A 21,077-nucleotide genomic window follows, 5' to 3' on the forward strand; every position below is an offset into this window, starting at 1 on the left:
TACACGAAGTGCTGCTTTTGCTGTCTCTGTCTCTGGAGGCTGTTGTTCACGAGAGTAATACAAATGTACCCGAAGCGCCTGTTTTCCCCAGACTCGTGGCACTGCTTAGTTGTGCTTGTGGATGTGCTCATATTCCTGAGCAAGGTCATTTCAATCTCTGCTGCTTTTAGTGGCTAGTAAGGCTCTTCCCTGGATGCTATAGGAAATGTCTGCTGCTGGCTTATTGGAAATAAAATAAAGCCTGCCTGAATACTCTGATGAGAGCTCACTTGTACCATGAAGGATGAGCGGCAGTGACAGCGTGCGCTAAGCCGTCTCCTCAATCAGGAGCGCGCTTTCCTCGGGGATGGCCCTGGCAGTGAGACCTCTCCTCCTCGTCCCGCTGCTGTGGCCGTTCACTCCTCTCTGGATCTGGGACTTTTCCTGCTCTCAGCCCTTCAGACCTTCTGGTGCACAGGGAGAGCCTCAGGTGGGATGGCTTCTGATGCAGGAGCAGCTAAAAGGTGCTTCAGAGACAGGGAGAGTGAAGAGCCCTTGGGTCCCTGCACACAAATGTCATTGTTTGATCTCTTCAGCAGACAAGACAGGATATACTGCAGGACATTTATCTGAAATGCTGTTCTTCCCTGAGAATACTTAGGGTAATATTAATTTTTAATATTGTTGTCCCCATGTCTCTTTCCTCTCCAAATGGTTAATTGATTTCTAGTTTTCTGTTTCTTTGATTACTTTTAGGTTGCAAAATAGACAGGACTGAATAAGAAGACTGAGCCATATTTGCAGAAGACTTAATCTTTCAATCAGTTTCCTCTGAATTAAACCAAAACAGCAGTGGCAAATTCAGCAATCCTATTAAAGATGACGTACATAGTGGGAATAAAATTGGGCTTGTACCTTCTTTTGCTTCCTAACTTTCTGTCGAGAAATCTGTGAATGTTTTCCTTAAAGTCCATTCATTTTTATTGCTGCTAAAAACTTCATTCCTGCCTGGGCTGGGTGGCATGCTCTTGGATGGAGAACTAGGAGCAGGAGGGCATCCTGAGCCAAGAGGGTAGTGAAAGCTGAGCCAGTGCGATGTGATGGGGATTTAGCACTTGGCTGTAATTGAAAGGGTTCGTCAATAGAGCTTTAGCAGAGTGGTTCCAGCAAAACCCTGCGAGGAGATGGAGATTATACCAGGAAAATAGCTCTTTTGTTGGTGTAGCTTCGATCAGTCCTCTAAATGGAGCAAGTTAAACTGCTGCTTCTCTAGGTCCGTTGCTCAGCGTAGCTGTGTCAGTTAGGATTTTTTTTTCCTTTTTACTTATTCTGAAATTACATTGTTATTCTGGAAAATGTGTCAAGAATAAACCTGAAAATTTACAAAGCAGGTTGCTTTATAAATTTCTCAAAATCCATAAAGCACATTGCTGGATATTTGTGAGTGACTAAGGGATTTCAATGTTTAATTGACATCTCAAGAGAAAAAATGCTTACTTAAAAATCCAAAACCTTGTACAGTCTTAAAATTTAATTAAAAAGTACACGTTTAGCCTCTGAGATGACTCCTTTGTAGTGGAAGAAAGGTATTGGCATTTCTGGTATTTCTAGAAAATACTGCTGCAAAACAACCATAAGGCGGAAGAAAACCCCATATTGCAGTAAATTTGGGCAGGAAGGAAAAGAAAGTTAAAAGCCCAGTTAAGGATTAAAGGCACTGCAGAACACCGAGTGCAGGAAAATGAGACGTGGCTAAAATGCGTTTGATGGTTTCTATAAATACAGGTATGTAGGAATGAAAACTGACTCATTGTTCAGATGAATTTACTGAATATACTGAATAGTTTTAAAAGTCTGCAAGAATAATAAATGATGTAGCCTTTCAGTTGTCTACAGAGAGAAGATCCAGTTCACAAACATAATGATGGCTCCAGTGTCACTGCTAATTATTCCAGTAAAAGTAATAGGAAATGTGCACAGGGCTTATCCTGAGAGTGCAGTCAAATACTGTGCATATTGTTTCATGTGCAGAATTTTAACAAAATAATCTTACTGTGCATTTAAATGCATTCGTTTCCCTGGGAATCTTATCCAAAAATGATTTTCACCCGAGTCTGTCTCTCTTAGAGTACAATGAGGCTTTACTTTGTTAAATTAAACTTGCCATGCCCTCTTGAGTGGCATTATCCGCAGAGAGCAGCACTTTCCCCCGTGCAGAGTAGAGAGGAGGGTGAGAGAAGGCTTTTCTTCCCCAGTATTCATACTTCTAGAAAGAGGAGATTTCAGCCAGCTGATGTGCATGTGCTGGTGAATCTCTTAGAGTTTGACCTAAGGAGCATTCTGCAAACAGACAGAGAGGAAGAGAGGCAGGGCCAGGAGCAGAGCACCCCTGTGAGCCCCTCATAGCCCCGAGTTACCTCCTGCGGGCTCCTCTTGTTCTATAAACATCTTAAAGGTAGATTAAAGCCTTCTCGGCTTTATTTCCTGCTCTCTCTTCCTCTGCAGCTCCGAATCCAGGGCTGCTCCTGGCCCCAGTCGTGCTCTTGCTGCTCAGCTGACAGGTTGGTGTTTTAATTGCTGGACTGGTTGATGCAGATGACTCTCTTGTTTTAGCTTCCTTGATGTAGGTGTTTAGGAGCAATGTAACGAGACTCGAATTTTTGGGGTCGTAAGGCCAGAATAGGACTTGTTCTGAAGCTAGTGAGATAGCTTTAGTATCCTACGCCATTGGAAGCATGGTGGGACTGCGCCTTAGTCTTGGTTTGCTGTGGAGAGGATGTATGTGGTTAACAGAGCAAATGTTTTCTGAGCCTTATGGATTTTTCCACAAGTTTGTGTCAGGGGTGTTACTAGAACCAGCTCAGTTTCTGAGTCTAGGAATATGGGTTATGGGTCATTATTGTGTATGGGTATGCGTTAGTCTTTTGTGCAGAAAAACTCTCGTGACCACGTATAGCACAAGGACCAAGCTTGCTTAAGTATACTCAGAGATTTGAAGGTGCTATTCACTTTCCAGGGACCCTGTTTAGTTTAAATATTTCATGAAAGCAGCTGTGACTACAGCTTTTATCAAGAGTAATGTGTAATATCAATTCATTACGGTGGAGCTAAATTGAACGTTTCACATGTTTTACTTTTCTTTGCTGTGCATGCTAGTATCCAATGCAGAGAATGACTAAAGCTCCCAGGTCAAAAGTGACATTTCACAGAAATAATAACCTGAAATTAGGTATTTTTCTGTTGTGTTTTCATCATGAAATGAGTATTATCTGTAAAAATCTTTCCTTCAGCCCAGTGTTCTGTGCAGGAGTCCACACTACTATGTGCACAGTCGCCACTTTGTTGTTGCTAATGAGAGTTAGCAGCGATGATCCCTTCCCTCCCTTCTTTGCCAAGAGCAGCCAGCCAAGCTTTTCCTTGCTAGGTATAAATTTGTTAAATTCTGCTGTGAGAATCTCCTCCTCCGCCTGTTTCCCTCCTCCTTCCCTCGGCTCCCGCATACCACAGAGCCCTTCTCCAGTTTGCTGCTGGGGCAGGTCACCATCTTTGGGTGCAGAGGTCGCTCTCAGCTGCCCGGAGTTGTGGATAAGTTTTCCACAAGACTTGCACGTTTCTGCAAAACTTACCCACCATGTGAATTATAGGTGAAGCTTTCTAAAACTGCTCAAATAGAAGAATTGGTCTGAAGGTTTCTGACATATGTATTTGTAAATATATGACTGTAGAAATAGAATTTGTCTTCTCTGACGTCAAATTAACAGGAAGCAAAATTCAACCTGGCATGAGGAAGAACAATGTTGCTGAAGATGATAGAGTTGCACTGGTTTACATAACTCATGTTGGAACATAGTTTATGTATTAATTATACATTAAATATAGCTAATACTTTCTCATATAAAATAGTCTCTTCAGCTTGATTAAATGCTATTGTACTAATTGCAGTACTTAACAATTCCTGTTTCCTATTTTGTAATTTATATTCTCTCAATTTTTCTTTTTTTGTGAGGAGAGGAAAAGTCATATAGGGCAAACACATTTTACATTTGTTCCTCATCCGTGCCTTCTTCTCTGCTTCTTCCCTATTCAGAAGTTTATAGAGTTTGAAGATGCACTGGAGCAGGAGAAGAAAGAACTACAAATCCAAGTGGAACACCTTGAATTTCAGACTCGACAGCTGGAGCTGAAGACCAAAAACTATGCAGATCAGAGTAAGCAAAGTTGTACACCAGACATGATTATACACTTTGCCTTCCACACACATATACTGCTACTTTGAAAATATTTTTCATACTTTTTGTTTGTTTTGATGTAATTTACGCAAAGCCTGAAATGTCTGGTTATCCCTTACTTTGGTATAAAATTCTGAGCCTTCTAAAGGGTGGGATGTATCCACACTAATTTAGTAGAGGCTTCATTGCTTCTCTTGTGTGGGGCATGCTCAGTCTCTCCTGATGCAAGATTTGGGTGATTGGTGAAGCTTCGGAACCTAGTTTCCAGTTTCTCCTTACCCCTGAATAGAACCTCCCATTTTTTTCTCATATGAACGATAACATTTATTTGTTTGTTTGTTTGTTTGTTTGTTTTTACGGATACTTCCTTAACATGTGCAGCCATGTTTTGATGGCTGAGGTTCCCCTCAGAATTCATTGGTGTTTTGTCCAGTCCTCCTGCTCAAATAGCCAGAGGTGCCCGTCCCAGAGGATAATTTAAATTGTTGTCAGACTGGGACACTTACGGGGCACCAGGCTACTGCTGAAGAACTCTGCTTCTAAGGTCTTATTGCATTATTTGGTCTGTTCATTTTGGGAACATGCAGATACTCATGAATTGAGTTTGTAATGAAGACCAGATCCCACAATGTGCATTATTCTGTTTTGGTTTGTTTTGTTCAGTAGGTATAAATTAATTTCTAACAAAATATGCTTTGAGACTTCTAGTTTCTTTTGAGAGCCTGATGTGTGTTAGCTGATGGTTGGAATCTTCTCTTGGTAGTTTCACGACTGGAGGAACGTGAATCAGAAATGAAGAAAGAGTATAATGCACTACATCAGCGTCACACAGAGGTAGGATGTCATCTCATTATTTCTAAATAAATAAACTGTTAGCCTATAGGTAAAGTCATGTCAAAGAATTCAGCTTTACAATACTAGTGATGACTAGAGCTTCTGAACTTTGGGAACATCAGAAATATCTGAATGGAGAGTGTAAAGAGAACGGAGCCAGGCTCTTTTCAGTGGTGCCCAGTGACAAGACCAGAACAAACTGGCAACAACTGGAACACGGAAGGCTCCCTCTGAACATGAGTAAAAACTTCTTTACTGTGAGGATGACGAGCACTGGCACAGGTTGCCCAGAAACGTTGTGGAGTCTCCATCCTTGGAGCTATTCAAAAGCCACCTGGACGTGGTCCTGGGCAACCTACTCTAGGTGGCCCTGTTTGAACAGGGTTGTTGGACCTGATGGACTCCAGGGGGTTCCTTCCAACCTCAACTGTTCTGTGATTCTGTGAACAGTGCCCCACTACCTCATCTCCCACTGCCAATGAGCCTCCAGGAGACGTCTTGCATGATTTTTGGATATGCTCTTTCATGGCTCTTCTGTTACGAGATTAAGCTTAAGTCATTTCCGACACTATTTGCTGTCAGATTTGCTGTCAGATTGGTCCATTCACTTACATCATCAGCTTAGAAGACAAGAGCAAAGACAAGGAGATGTGCAAAAAAAGAAAGGGAATTGGAAATGGATGCTGGAGAAGATCAAACAAAAGCAGAAAATGAATCTTTTCTTCTCCTCTGTTTGGCTCATGGATTTTTCTCTCCTCACAGATGATCCAGACCTACGTGGAACACATTGAGCGATCCAAGATGCAGCAAGTTGGAGGAAATAATCAAACTGAGGGCAGTCTACCTGGGAGAAGGTAGGGCCATAACCTCTCCATGTAATGTATGCCATCTGGGAACTTACAAACTGAGTGCGCTTATTTGAGAGAGAAACCAGAACCAGGATCTTTCCCTGTGGGCATGGGTTGTAGTTGAAGCTTTTTTGTAATGGGTTGTGGGCGAGTTATGGGTGTGTTTTCTAAGGCTTGACAATGAGGAACTTTGTGTTCTGTTACAAAGCTTAGGCTTTGTCACGCTGCTATTGATGGGGGGCCTCTGGAAAAATACATTTGTATTCTCAGGTAGCATGTAAAAGGTTTATCTATAAAATGGATGGAGGTGTCAAATAAAATATTTGTGTGTGTGTGTATTTGTGTGTGTGACAGCCAGCAAAACCGTAGCAATTAAATGCGTTAGCCATTATAGGATTTTTTTTTTCCCCTGTTCCTTCAAGGGGAGCTTTCTGTAAGTCACTCACCCAATAGACCTACTTATGCCCAAGAAATTGATTTTCCTCCTTCCCTGCCCCCCCGTTTTCAGACCACCAAACCAGTAAGAACCAGCTTTTGCTTAAAGAAGGCAGTGGTGGGAAAGAAGTTCAGTGTATACAAGAACTAGTCTTTTGTAGTCTTAGTCTTAGAACAAATTTAAAGCACAGAAGTTGTAGTTATATTGATTTCAGTACAGATACATCTGGTTTTAACCGGTATGTGAAGGAACCAAATGCTTTCTCTCTGATGATACTATATAGCAGTAACATTGCCCACAGGGTGAGAAGTAGAAGAGGTGTTCCATAAATACTGGTTAGAGAAGTAATAGATCACATAACACATTATCTACTCAGATTAAGCATAATCTATTAAGTCACTCAGCCATAAAAAAGATGTTTTCTGCGGCAATTTTTATGCATGGCAGATTACTCTTTACGTTAATCATCACATGCTAATGAGGTGATTAACAGAATAGTGACACTGGCTAACCCAGGAAGTTTTAAACTAAAACAGTGTTTTCCAGGGGAACATTATTGACCAAGTAATACGCTGCAGGAGAGTAAATCTTTTTGATGTCCTTGTCTGTCTTTTTGCAACTTTTTAATTTCTCCTGTCCTTGAGGAATGTTAAAAGGTTTTGCGCACATGCTGACCACAAGCTGTGGGAGCTGTTGGTCTGAAAAATAGACAGAGACAGTACCAGCTGCACAGGAATACTTGGAAAAGAGTGCCTGCTAGGTGCATCCTCCCTTGTTTCTTACAAAATATGTCTGACTGATCTTGATTAATATCTGTGAACTTCAGCTGGTTAATACCACTGAACTTCACTCAAAAACCAAATCTTTGGGAAGCATTAGGCTAAGAAAAGGAGTGGGGATGGCATGTCAGACTATACACATAAGGCAGCATGGACAAAGACACGGAGATGAAAATACTGGGAACACAGATAAATGGAAAGCCTTGAAGGTTTTTGAAGTATCATCTGGTAGGAATGATGAAATGCAAAAGAAGAGCGTTGAGCAAAATTTGGGGATGAAGTAAGAGCAAAATTATTTGAAATTAAGAATAAAGAAATACATTAAGAATAAAGGAAGAATAAGTGAGGATATTTTAGTAACTTGTATTTAGGTCTGTAACACTTAAATACCAGAATGTCAGTTGGTTTTGGGGTAGTGTAAAAGAAAGGAAATTTCAGGTCTTGGCATAGGACATGTAAATACCCTCTGTCTGCTATGGCGGCCTGTTGCTGCATTGGACTGCTCTGGAAAAGACTGAATTCAAATTGCCAAAGTTTTGACTGTGTATTGTAAGAAAGAAAAAGGGAGAGACAAAGAGACCCAACTCCACCTTGTCAATGAAAGAGGCTTGAAGGATGGAAAGGGAGTAGTGTAAAACATGAACCTTCAGAAACTTCGGTAACTAGCCTGGGACTCCTGCCAGATTCCCTGCAGCCTTAGAGTCATACAATATCCTGAGCTGGAAGAGACCCACAAGGATCATTGAGTCCAACTCCTGACCCCACACAGGGCAACCTAAAGGTTAAACCGTACATCTAAGAGCATTGTCCAAACACTTCTTGAACACTGACAGGTTTGGAGGCGTGACCACTGCCCTGGGGAGCTTGTTCCTGTGCTTGACCACTCTCTCAGTGAAGAATTTTTTCCAATACTGTCTATTTGCTATTTCATTACATCCCATAATAATTAAAGATACTTCTGTAGCCTTGGCTACAAGAATAACTTGCAGCTGGAAGATACTGGTATCTCAAAGAAAGATCCTTTATTTATTCTGAATCAGTTGATAAGATTTTTATACTCTCATTTGTAAGGCTCCCAAAGCCTTACATAAAGGAAGGAAAGACACAGTTATATGTGAATCAAGAGGGACTGTTTACCCTTCCTGTTCTGACAGTTGAATAGTCCTTTCAGAAAAGAATATCTTAGAGTATTTCTTTGAGAGAGGAGTAACTAAAGGCTGTTGTAGTTGTTGAGTGGGCTGTATAGCGAGTTACCTCTATGCTCTATTTTCTGCAAAACAGTAAATTAATCTCACAACAGAGAGCGGTTTAGGAGAATAAAAATAATTACAGAATACAGTGTTTGGGGTCTGGCTAAAATTGGATTGTCTAAAATAGAAAAATCTATTGGGGAAAAAAAAAATCAAAAGATAGATGGCAGCCTTCCTAGGCAAAAGAGACAGGCATGAGGGGTGTAGAAAGCAAGAGAAGACGACGTGTAAAAAGAACCAGTGACTTGTAGGTGTTCTTCTATTCATAAAAATCTGCCTTATCAGACTATTTTTCTTCCTTCTCCTCTCCCCCTCGCAGTCTGGAAGTCCACAGTGGGCTGCCAGAACATGGTCTGATCCTAGTGTTACAGCTGAAATGGGTTAAGTGTGTTAGGCTTGTTTCCCTTCCCACTTACCCTTCTGTAAATAAGAATATATCTGTGGAAGTACTTACACAGTAAAATATAAAAGTACCCTAGACAAAAGCATGCTTAGGGCCTCTCTCTTTTAAAGGATGGTTCATATATTGACCTGCCAAATTTGGGTTGGACTGCACGGTAGAAATTTATTTTAGTGAGATTTCCCTTCCCCAATTTTCAAATAAGCTAATATTAATTGTGTCTTTATGTTATCATTCTGTGAAAGAGATGCACAGTGAAAAGTGTTACTGGTTATATCTGCAAGACTGCCATTCTCTGGGGTGAAGGGCAAAATTTTAGTCAAGAATTGCCTCTTCATATTAGAGAAATTAGTCTTTTACCCTTTTAAGTGAGGCATATTGCTAGTCTCCTTGGAGAGAAAAAAAGAGAAACACCTTATGTCTATGAAAGCCCCTGATGGGTCTATGATCTGAGTTTGTAGGAACCACCAGTGGGAAATGGGACTTTTTCCTTCATTTCAAGCTTTGCACTGTTTGCGTGTGTGCGTGTGTATGTAGCTCTGTGTTTGTATATGCTTGTGCACAAGCACTTGGGTCAGATGTGTGTTTTTGTGTCACTGCACAGCTGGGTGGGGGTGAACACCAGTGTCTGTGTATCTTGGTGCACCGATGTGTACTGGGGGGGGAGGGGGGGGGGACATGGGCATAATTTCTCATGGCCTGTCACACAAATTTGAGTGCATTTATTTTCATCTGTGGATGTGCTTGGGTGTGTTAGACTGCATAGGGATGCATCTTTGCATAAGACCGTAAGTACACCAAGTATGTTTGCCTGTCACTTGAGAGAAGTTTGTGCAAGAACGGTTGCGGGGGGTGCGTATCTATGGCCATCCAAGACGGGTAATGAGTACAGTGCACACTTCCACGTGGTGTGGATTACAGTGCATGCGTACTCCGTGTCTGTTGTAGGGCTGCATGTTTGCATGACCTTTGCTCTCTAATGGTTGTTTTTTTGTCTCGCTTTTTGTGCAATTGCTGCTCTGTTTTGGCTGTTATGTTTGTCACTGCAGTCATCGCCAGTCATGACTGGGGGGGGAGGGGGGTGGGACATGGGCATAATTTCTCATGGCCTGTCACACAAATTTGAGTGCATTTATTTTCATCTGTGGATGTGCTTGGGTGTGTTAGACTGCATAGGGATGCATCTTTGCATAAGACCGTAAGTACACCAAGTATGTTTGCCTGTCACTTGAGAGAAGTTTGTGCAAGAACGGTTGCGGGGGGTGCGTATCTATGGCCATCCAAGACGGGTAATGAGTACAGTGCACACTTCCACGTGGTGTGGATTACAGTGCATGCGTACTCCGTGTCTGTTGTAGGGCTGCATGTTTGCATGACCTTTGCTCTCTAATGGTTGTTTTTTTGTCTCGCTTTTTGTGCAATTGCTGCTCTGTTTTGGCTGTTATGTTTGTCACTGCAGTCATCGCCAGTCATGGAGGAAAAGGTAAATCCTATTGCTGCATCTTAACTTTGTTAATGCCAGTTTTGGAGGTTGCTGTTGAGTGGCAATAGCGTGGTGCTGGGAATGTACTGTACCGGCATGTTTGCCCTCTTTGTCTACTGGCACCTGTGTTAAACTTGCTCATTCGGGTGAGGCAGAGGGAGCCACCAAGCTGCTGGGATATCACGTCAGGAAGAAGCTTGTGTACTCAAACGCAGAAGACGCAGAAGTTCAGTCCCAAAACAAGATCAGTCCTCTGTGATTGGACATTTACACTTCATGTCCCAGAATGTTTTAAAAAGTCATCTTTTCTCCCTTATTTTACTGTAGAGTACAAGGCATGCATATTTTCTGAGCGGGGCAGAAAATGCGTGTCACTGTTTGTAGCTCTCTGAAGGCACTTCTGACTTTGGGCTGGGCAGTGAGTTCGGCGCCCAGAGCCTGCAAAGAGAGCAGTTCTCATCTTTAAGTGCTGGCAAACAAATCATAGTTTTGTTAGGATGTTACTTGTAGAGCATCCTGATCCCAGGTTTTGGCTACTGCAAACCTTTATTGAGGAGTTTGCTGTTTATCTTGTAACTAATGCAAGGTGGAACTAACCAAGTGTTGAGTCACCCTGTACTGGAAAGAATTGGGTGCATGAAGGTTACTCCAGCACTCAAAATTTAGACCAACCCTGAGGATACTCTAAAGTTCTTTGAAGACTGGTAGTCAACCCCAGGACTGCAAAGCTAAAGTTAGCTCTTCTGTAGTGTTTCTTCTTTCCCCTTCCCTGGGAGGTTCAGAAGAGGCTGGAAGGTGTTTCCAAAGAAACTCAGCAAGGAAATTTCCTAACAATCTATGTTAAAATCTTTTCCTGAAGATCCTACAGCTTCTGATGCTAACGGAGACTTCGTACTTCTGTTCTCTGTTTAGCAGGGACTGTGAAGTTCACACATTCCCTTTACATTCAATGGGGTGCTGTTATCTCCTTGCATGTTAAATGTGTATGTGTTTGTATATGGACATAGAATTAAGCTATGGGTTCCCAAAAGAAGTCTGATAGAGTTTACCTAAAGAGGAAGTATAATTTAATGTCTCTCTCAGCAGACGTTTGGGATGTCTCATATTTCTCAGTGCTGCCAGTGAGTTATGTCAGGCCATCCCAGCATAGTCACAAAAGTGTTTATATTATAGCATGTTGTTAGATACTCTGACTGCACCACTTGTTTTGCGAGGAATGTTTTGCAGTTGCAGGAAATTTTCCCTAGCTACGTACACCTGTGAAGCATGACTCCCTTAAGCCCATCATTCTAACCTGAAGAAGAGGAAAGATATGAAACTAATGGTTAAAGCAGCTCAAAAAATGGCCTATTTTTTTTTTCTCCCTGAAAAGAATAATTCTTTTGCAGTAGACTCTTTGGGACCCTTGAGTTATTTCTTTAATTGTAAAACTAGGAATTTTCTGTCTTTGTGGCGTAAAGTTCTAATTTCTAGTTTTGAATCTCTTCATAATCTCTTATACATAACTGACAATATTTCTTATGGTGCTTAGATCACTGCAGTGCCAGGGGTGAAGATTTCGTATTAGGGGAAAAATTTCCCTAGTATGTTATTTAGAAACTTAAAACACAGCTGTTAGAAACTTTCAGGGTCTTGGAATGATAGCAGTAGGATAAGGAGAGGTAAATGCAGGAAGATGGACAGAGGTAGATGTACTTTGGCATCATGACCTATTAGGAGTAGGTGTAAATGGCAGGATAGGGGTCATAAATCGGTATTTAGACAAACAGCAGTGGAATGTTTTGTATAAACCTTCAGTGATTGTTAATATTAAAAGTAACAAGCACCAAGATGCCTTTTGAGTGGAAAGGCTACAAGGAAACTGATAATCCCTATCATATATGAATCTGGTTTTGAATCTGTTGAAAGATGCTTGCATCTTCTCTATAAAAGAAAGTAAGGTTAATCAGGTTGTGTCAATGATCTGTGTTCCTCTGAAATCCGGTTACGTGCTGCCTTTCTAAGAGGGTTTGTGTATGAAACTTCCATGTATGAGTCTTTAGCATCTTCAGGAGAGGATTTTAATGCAGATCCTTAGGAAAAGTGCATCCCAAATCTCCTTGCTGGGCCACACTGGAAACACCTTTCTGCCCCTTCTGCCTATCCAAGATAGGCCACAGTAAGCAATTATTCCTCAGCATGACTGACACTGATACAGCAGTGTGGCACGCTGTGTTGGCCAGGCAGTGCTGAGAATAGGAAGGTTGGCCATTGTGGTTTTCTCCACAAACATTGTCTCCTCTGCTAGACACTCCACCTCCTTCCTTCATAAATGAGCTGGTTCATGCACCATCTCCTGTGTTAGTGTGTTTGCATATGTCCCAGGGGGCCTTAGGTCCTGCTGCAGTCGTTTTACCCACAGTCACGGGTGAGATGGTTGTGACGGTTGCCTAGCCTGGTCATCAGTCCAGTACTGATAATCATTAAAGAAAGGCACATGAAGGCCTACTGTTAGTAATACTGGTGTACAGAAGGGCGGATTTCATCACGCCGCACCAATAAGCGGAAGCCCCATACAGGAGTAGGTGAAGTACCATCATTGAACCCCTTTGTGGGTGCATGTCGCACAGAGGATCAGCTTAGTTCATCTCTGCAGGGCTACTGGAGTCCAGCTAGTGGAGGCTGCTGGGAATATCACCTCAATGATGTGTGCTCTGTCCCTGCAGGCCTGCTTCTCTGGCACGAAACCAGTTGCCGGTTTCGGCATGCTGCTGCAGCCTTTTCCACCTCCACTGCCTGCTCTAGATTTTCTCCCACTGGAACTTGGTCTCAAAACCTGTGCCAGGTTTTATATTCAGAATCAAACCCGCAGCTAGCTAGTCACCTGCAATTGCCAGAAAGAAGAGGATGAAGAAAACATAATTACAGACATCTGGCAATATGAATGATGCATTCATTTATCCCTTTGTTTATTTTCTGAATTTTGACTGCATTGTAATATGGATATGGAGAGGGGATCAGAGAGTACAAGTATTATTTTTCCTGCTTAATATTGGAAGTGATCCAAACCCCTCTGATTTCTGCTGTTGGAGCTAACCAGATTTGGGGTGGAATGTACAGAAGTGCCATGTAGATGACTGACTTAAAAGCCTTTCCTGACCCAGTGATGACATCTCTAGGATCTATGGAAGCTTTTTTTTTTGCTGTGAGAGTTGTTTGCCGTGGCTTGTTTTCCCACAGTACCTTTGTTTCTCAGAAGATACACTGACTTAAATTGGCTGATGATTCCCTGCACTTTTGCATTCCCCCAAAATGTTTCATACTGAAGTCAGTCGTGTCCATTGTGGTCACTTGACCCCCTCCCTCTTAGAGTCTGCCCAGGAAGATGTCTGGCTCTAGCAATAGACACCATGGGTCTGACTAGACAACACCATGGAAGTGTGGGAGTTGGTGTGGGAGTTGGGAGTTCATACAGCTGCTACGTGAGGGGAAGGAGTGCAATTCAATTTCTAGTGACTAATATTTCACATAAACTAGTGTGCTGTTTCTTTTCTATAAGAATCTTACAAACGGCTAACAGATTGGTTTCCCCTCTCTCTCTGTTTCTCTGTTTAGCAGGAAGGAACGTCCTAACTCTCTGAATGTCTTCCCCCTCACGGATGGAATGGTACGTGGGCAGATAGGGGCCAAGACCGTCCCAACACTGGACCACTGGCACCTGAGTGACCTCGGCCAGCTGCAGTCCAACTCCAGCTACAAGGTTTTATAGACCATCACAGAGCAAGGGTTTCCCACTCTCCCACCGTCAATAGCATCCCACGTTTTCATTAAGATGGAGACCAATATGTGTCCATAACCCTTTGCAGCCTCTCCCTGCTGTGCGTCTGCTCCTTTGGTAGCTGTGCTGTAGGTGGGAGGATATTCTTTTGCAGATCTGGCATACAGCGCGGGAGGGATTTGACACAGCTCCTCATGCTTCTTGTCTCAGTGATAATCTCCTTTACTTGGCTGGCCCCAAGTTGAAAGGAATGTATGGGGAGGCAGTTAGGGATTTAGGGAAGATAAATCCTTCACTTTTTTTATAGCTTATTTGGAGAGGAAATGATGGAACCCGTCCCCTCTCTCCCCCTTGATAAGAGCAGTGCTTTTGCACCTCGGCTGGGTCCAGGCATTGGGTTGTGCTTGCTCTCCAGTGTTTATCCTTTTTGACTGATCACTGTTCTGGCCTTCCTATCTTCAGTAAAAAGGGCTCCTAATCCTCTCTGGATGCCCAAGTCTTGCACTGTGCTTCAAGGTCTTCAGTTCCTCATATATCTAGTCATTGCTCTAGACTTGTGTTGTCTACCTTCAATACACTTGTCACCTTCAGTGTGCTGCCTTCTGCACTGGGGCTTGTCAAATACCTCACAGCACTGCAACTGCGCTGAAGCAGCTGCGTGGTTCTGCCGGTTGCTTGTGGTGCTCTGCTCTGCCATTCTGACTGGTCTGAGCCCAAAGACCCAGATGTTGTACTCTTAGCTGACAACTCACTGTAATTGTTTACAGTTTAGACTACACATGGTGACCCACACTTCCCATGAGCTGTACCTGTAGACTTCTCAAAGCCTTTGTGCTCAGGATCCCACCGAATTCCTCTCTTTGAATGATGTTCCACAAATGCCTGGTGACAGGCCTGAGAGCCCGTGGTGTATCTACCCAGCATGGCTTACAGTATGTCCAGCAGTATCTCACAGAGCTTCTGTGTCTGATAGAATTTACTTTCTCTCTGCCTGGAATTTGTAGAACATCAGGTGTTTTATATGTCACATCTAAGGACGGGTCTCCTTTTGAGAAGTTGTAAATCACTAATCCTGTAAAATACATTGAGGCAGTAAAGGCAAAGAGGAGGAAAAACAGCAAAGAAATTAAAAATCCAGCTTGTTGTTGTACCCATTCTGCATGTCTCCAGATGACATTAATGGTACTTTGGCCTGAGGGACTCTGCAGGAGTGGCCTCCTTGATGCATAGCACAAGAAATTTAGACAAATTCAAAATTTATGCAGAAAACAAAGCAGCAACTTCCCTTTTTTAACACTACTTTTGTAAAGTAGCCAGTCCTAGCACAGCTCAAACCTTAGCACTTCGTCAGCCCTCTGCTGTCATGGAAGTTGGAAATCCAAAAGCAAGATCTTTGGATAGGATGGAGACTGTTCTTGGAACCCAACTCTTGCTGTAGTGTTAGAGACACAGAAGTTTGGGAAACGTAGCAACTTGAGGAATGCCAGTTGGGTCCTACAGTCATTCCTGGAGAGCTTTGCCTGGAATTATGGAATAGCAATGCCACAGTGCAATAACGTAATTAAGGATGGTGGAAATGAAGATAGAGCATGAATGTGTTTCTTCAGCCTAGTGCTATGCTGACACAACACTGCTGCAAGGACACAGACAGGAACCAAAATGCACAGAGACCAACCCGCTTCTGGTTCTGGAACCGGTTTATTCCTTGGGATCTCCAGGTAGTGCTGCACACTATGGTGTGAACATGCCCTCGAGCTCTCTAGCGATCAGGCGTGTGTGGCAGGGGTTAGTTTTTAAAGAAGAGCTGGGAGGACGTTGGGGTTAGATCCGTCTTCCACAGACTTGCTAAGGCGTAATTCTTTAAGTGGTACCATTGCAGAACTTCTGAAGGAAGTTAAGCGGATCTCACTGATAACCCAGTGTCTGCATTGCAGGAGAATGCAACAGGAACCCAGATAAATTGGAAGCTTTGATGTCCAAGTTCAGGTAATGGAGGGTTACTGACTGGATCTCTTAGTGATTTGTTGGTGGTGGCGTCAGGCAAAAAAATCTGTTTCTGGTTACAAGAAGGCTTTGTGCAGAAGTAGTAGTGTGCTACTCCAGATGTATCTGACGGGTAGTGCTGGGATTTGTGTTGGTGCTCGTTAGGGAAACTCAGAAGTGGGATGCTGGGTTTAAGGAGGCTAGCCAGTAGGGTGGAGTTAGAGAGCTTGGGCTGTGGAAGACTTGGATGGGGTAGCATGTTACGGAGGATTTCCTAAGAGTATGGAGCAAATCTATAAACAACTAAAGGATGTGATTGACTGACTTACTAGATTTGCAATTTGGAATGGAGATTTTCCTTCTGCAAGCTTCTTGCACACTCTCTGACTGGAATGCTATTTCTTAAATATTTTGCATGACTGAAGTCTCAGCAGTACTGCTCATGCACTCCTCGCTTCTTCTTCAGCAGCTCTGGTATTTCACTGACATCAACTGCACACATGTGACTCACCTTCCCAGTATGTATATCCTGACTCTTCTGACTAGTTTTCCTTCTTCATGGGGCCATATTGTAGTTATATTTTAAGTGTCCTTGTATACTTATTATTACTATTTTCTGTTTTAGTTGCTGTCATTATATTATTTTATTTTTACATTCAGTTGTACATTTATTTTATATAATGTTTTGGAGATGAAAGTCCTTAACATTTTTGTTTTTATGTACTATGCTTTCAGTGTTATAACCATACAATTGTGGCTTCTCATGGTGACATATGACTGCTATGAATGTTGGGCCTTTGCAATGCATTTTGGAGGTCACTACTACACATTTGATGTTTAGGAGGTTGACAGGTATGGCTGTAGGTAAGTGGTGGTTGTGGAGAGTATTCTTTGGGTGAGCTATGGGTTATGGAGAATGCCTCCTACGCTGTAGAGGAGAGCCATACACTTAGTGGAATACTTAGCATTAACGAAGCACTCAGGAAGGAAGATACCAGCAAAGATTAATAGAGCTTCTGGACTGTGAAGAGGAGCGCCTTAGTAGTATTTACATTTGGAAGGAATTTCTCCAACGCAGGCTGGTAGGTTGATAAAGTACGTTTTCTAAGTAAATATAAAACTCAGATGTATAAGCAAAGAGTAAGTGAAAGACCAGGATAATTACTCACTGGTGTGTTCTGAGTGAGCGGCAGATTATGTCAATAAACAAGAAGTTACAGGGTATCTCTGATACAAATATCGACCTATAGACAGTGATGATACAGGCTTTCTGAATGACATCTAGTTCCTAAGAACAAGGAATGACACGTGGACCCACCTGGGTGTCTCTTTTACAGTGCTAAGATGCTCATGGACTTTGGTTATGCTTATAGATTTACAGTGGGTACAAGAACATCTCTGAATCCTTTCATCCAACAGAAGTTTTGTTTGGGAAAAGAGGTTTTATGGTTGTACTTTACACTTGATACTCTTTGTCCCTTTGTACATTAGAAAGCACAGCAGGCAAACTGAAGTTGAAGTAGTACAAGGCTTACTGGTTCATATTTGTTCTCAAAAACCTGGTTTGTTTGTTTGTTTTTTTCTCTTTACATATTAGAAAAGTAGCTCCTGAAACAGGAATATGAAATAGAGGTGGGAAGTGTGGTTTTCACATGTAGCAGCCTAAGTGAAAAGTCCCCGTCTCAGTCTTGATGCTAAAATCAGCAAATGTGCAGGGAGATGATTTGAATGTCCATGTGGGCATGTGGGTGCTGTTTGGACTGACAATGCAGAAACTATGTACAAAATGTGGATCGTATTTAATGGTAACACAGTTATAAAAAATCTTAAATTTCCAGTATAAATGCACAGATGCAGTGCAAAACCTTTGACTTCCACAGTGCAATGTACAGTGGGGTATTTTGAGATAAGCATATAGAGGCCAGTCTAATTAAAGGAAGATCTTAATAAGATTCCAGATTTTTAAAAAAATATGGCTGCAAAGGGTTAAGCCACCATTTTTTTTCAGTCTTCTCTCTCATGCCATTTTGAATTTTTTTGTCATGTTGTAAAGTTATTATTAGAACAAGAGACTGAGACTTCCAGATTAGTGAAGTGAAACAGCGTCACAGCTCCAAGGTTGGGAGGCTCAGAGCAGCCTCTGAGCAGAATCAGGATCTTTCTAGTACTTGCACAGGAGGGGAGAGACAAGTAGTAAAGATTAAAGCTGGGTCTGGATGTGCAGATGCTGAATGTCACTGCACCCAATTGCAACTCATTATCACATACAACACTCAACATTAATTTTGTCATCTCCCTGCAGGCAGTAATTAGAGTGGGCTGCCGTGAAGAATGGGGAGATCTCATTTGGGTCTGGGAGTGATCACAGCATTGGTCAGGACGTTAACTGGCTGGCTGTGAAGCAGTGCTGTTTTAATTGACAAACAAGGGTCACAGTATAAAATCCTGACAGAGCCTTGAAAGCCTCCCATGTTTTTCAAAAGGTGGTATTACAAGAAATGGGGCTGTAATGTTTGTAAAACTGAGAGCCATTGTGTGCATTTCACACTGGGAATCCACCTCCTATGTTAATTTGTCAGCTTCTAATTTTTAAATTCTTGGGTCTTGTCGTCCTGTCATTTGGAAGTGGGGAGACCACACCTGTTTCTGCTGTGTTGTCAAGCTGGACCCATGCCTGGCTAGCTTCTGCATAAGGTGGTATGGGGACACAGGTCTCCTGTGCGAGCAAAGTCAGACCATCTCAGCTTGGTATCTGCTTTGCTTCTGCAGTTTAGTGTCAAAATCACTTTGCTGTTCTCTCATCCAGGTTGTGTTGATGGCTTACAGTAATGACATCATCCAAGACCTCTAAGAGGCCACTTCAGATCCTTCCCAAGCAATATCCATGTTGCCTTCCAGTCTTGGGAAGTGCTGGCCTGGCTTACCGCAAGTGCCAAAGCCCTTCAGCTTCCACTGTAGTCGGTGTGAGCTGCAGGTGCTTTTCACTTACGATAAGGCTACCTTTTCTGAGATGCATGAAGAAGGGATCACATGCTGATGTGACTTGTGAAGAACAATGTTTAGTAGTGAAGGAGGAAGGATATCAGTCCTTTCACAGGTGGGATTTGCTTGCTGAGTTCAGCATGAGAACTCACTGCTTCATTGTGGTTGCAGTGCCTAGTGTCACCAGCAAGTGCTGGACATGTAGGTGGTACAGCGAGCAAGACTTATTCTCCATAATGCTTTAAGGCAGCCATACACCAACAAATGGGATATTAATTGAAACGTATAGCTGTGGTTTTTGCTTTTTGTTCTTCCCCCACCCTGGAATTGCTGTAGTGCCCCCAAGATGAAATGTCCGAATCTGGGCAGTCCTCAGCAGCTGCCACACCGAGCACCACTGGAACCAAGTCCAACACTCCCACGTCATCTGTGCCCTCTGCTGCCGTCACACCCTTGAACGAGAGCATCCAGCCCATCAGTGAATACAATGGCACGACCAAGAGCAATAAGAGGGCGCGAGAAAAGCGGAACAGCCGGAACATGGAAGTCCAGGTCACGCAGGAGATGAGGAATGTCAGCATAGGTATGGAAGCTGGAGCTTGGGTACTTGGTCATTAAAGTAATTGACTTCCCAGTGCTTGTGTCCCTCTGTTACAGGAGGAGGCTGGGAGACTGAGGGGTAATCAGCTTCATAAGTATAGAATTTGAGGTAGCCTTAGAAAGATATGTGAGTGAGACAGGGCTAATTGGATGTTAGCAGTTTTGTGGGTAGCAAATTTTTAAAACGTCAGTAATATGAATACAGGATGGGAATAGGTTATTGAGTTTAGTCCTCTGCAGTTGCGTTCATCCATGTCATAGAACCTCTTCCATGAACAGTCAAGTCCCATCTTAGTCTAACTGAGCTTTTCAAAAGCTGTTTCTGGACCTCATCAATATGATAGTTAAAAGCTTCCATTTAGTTTTTTCTCTGGATTTATTCATAAGTATTTTATATCCAGTTGTTCATATGCCAAATTTGTCAGTCAGGTTAAATAATTATTTCCCCTTCCGTATGTTTATCCCACACCTTGATGTGTTTAAAAATAGCAATTATATCCAGCTGTTTTTCTTAACTAAATAAGCTGTTTTCTTTTAGTCTATTTCTCATATAAGAAGCCCCCCAAATCTTTGGAAGTTACAGTTGTTTTCTCTCCACTTCCTGGAGTCCTTTAGTAGTTTGATCATGATTTCTTGTCAGGAAAGCCATCACCTAAGCCTTTAGCACCAGGCTGTTTAAATAAAATGGTGTAATAACATGATAAAAGCCCCTTTCTGTGCTTTTTAATATAGCTGTACCAGTGTAGTATCTGAGCAGCTCCCACCCTGTATTGTATTTAGACTTGCAGCAGCCTTCAGAAATGGGAAGTGGTGTGTTCTACAGGTCATGAACTTACATACAAAAGGACTGTAAAACTAGCTGACGATCATAAGGAAAGTCTGTGCAGGAGCACAGGGATGAGCGTAGGTCTCCAAGGTTAGCATCTGAACCAGATGATCATCTTTTTTCCTAAGTAATACAGAGGAAATTCCTCTGCTAAGATTCACAAGCTGGTTCCTAACAAGTTAAGAATATAAAACAACATGTAACATCTTTTGTTGTAGCATTTGAATGAGAATTGTCATGACCGAGTCCCATTCTGTATTTATATTAGCAGCCGAGGGGGTCCCAGGGTCACAGATGTCAATCTGCCAGAAACTAGTGTAGTTCCCCATAAAAGTATATAGCTTCTGCATAGCTAACTGTTAAATTGTGATCTGTTTGGTGATCCTGGCCAGAGTAAGTCAGTATAAACATTGGTATCAGAGAAACTGAGCACGGATGTCAGTAGTTTGAATGCCCTATAAATACTTACCCTTATTTTTACAGTTGCTGCTTTACAAGCTCGTTTACCATCAATAGCTGTCTTGGGTCAAAGTCTGCTCTCTTTGATATGTGTGCAACTCTGAAGTCGTGCACGTGAAAGCTTCCTTCTTGGTGGAAGTATCATATTGTAGAATCTGCTCAAGGCAGACAGTTGTGTCTTTCCTATGTGCCCTGCATATTCAACCTTTCAGCTATTTCTCACACGTAATGC

The 21,077-nt window shown here is 42.4% G+C and overlaps 1 protein-coding gene across 1 annotated transcript in view; it reads left to right on the forward strand.

The window, feature by feature from the left end:
- The first annotated feature begins 4,072 nt into the window (after positions 1-4,072).
- Positions 4,073-21,077, forward strand: part of MAPK8IP3 (mitogen-activated protein kinase 8 interacting protein 3) — a 54,129-nt gene continuing 37,124 nt past the window's right edge. The window contains exons 1-6 of the mRNA XM_009324241.1: positions 4,073-4,187; positions 4,972-5,042; positions 5,805-5,896; positions 10,215-10,238; positions 13,833-13,884; positions 19,297-19,543. Of these exons, the coding sequence (XP_009322516.1) occupies positions 5,001-5,042; positions 5,805-5,896; positions 10,215-10,238; positions 13,833-13,884; positions 19,297-19,543 (457 nt within the window). The 5' untranslated portion in view covers positions 4,073-4,187; positions 4,972-5,000. The remainder of the gene's footprint in view (positions 4,188-4,971; positions 5,043-5,804; positions 5,897-10,214; positions 10,239-13,832; positions 13,885-19,296; positions 19,544-21,077) is intronic.

The sequence above is a fragment of the Pygoscelis adeliae genome, unplaced genomic scaffold (assembly GCF_000699105.1).
Source record: "Pygoscelis adeliae isolate BGI_AS28 unplaced genomic scaffold, ASM69910v1 Scaffold505, whole genome shotgun sequence".
Lineage (NCBI taxonomy): Eukaryota > Metazoa > Chordata > Aves > Sphenisciformes > Spheniscidae > Pygoscelis > Pygoscelis adeliae.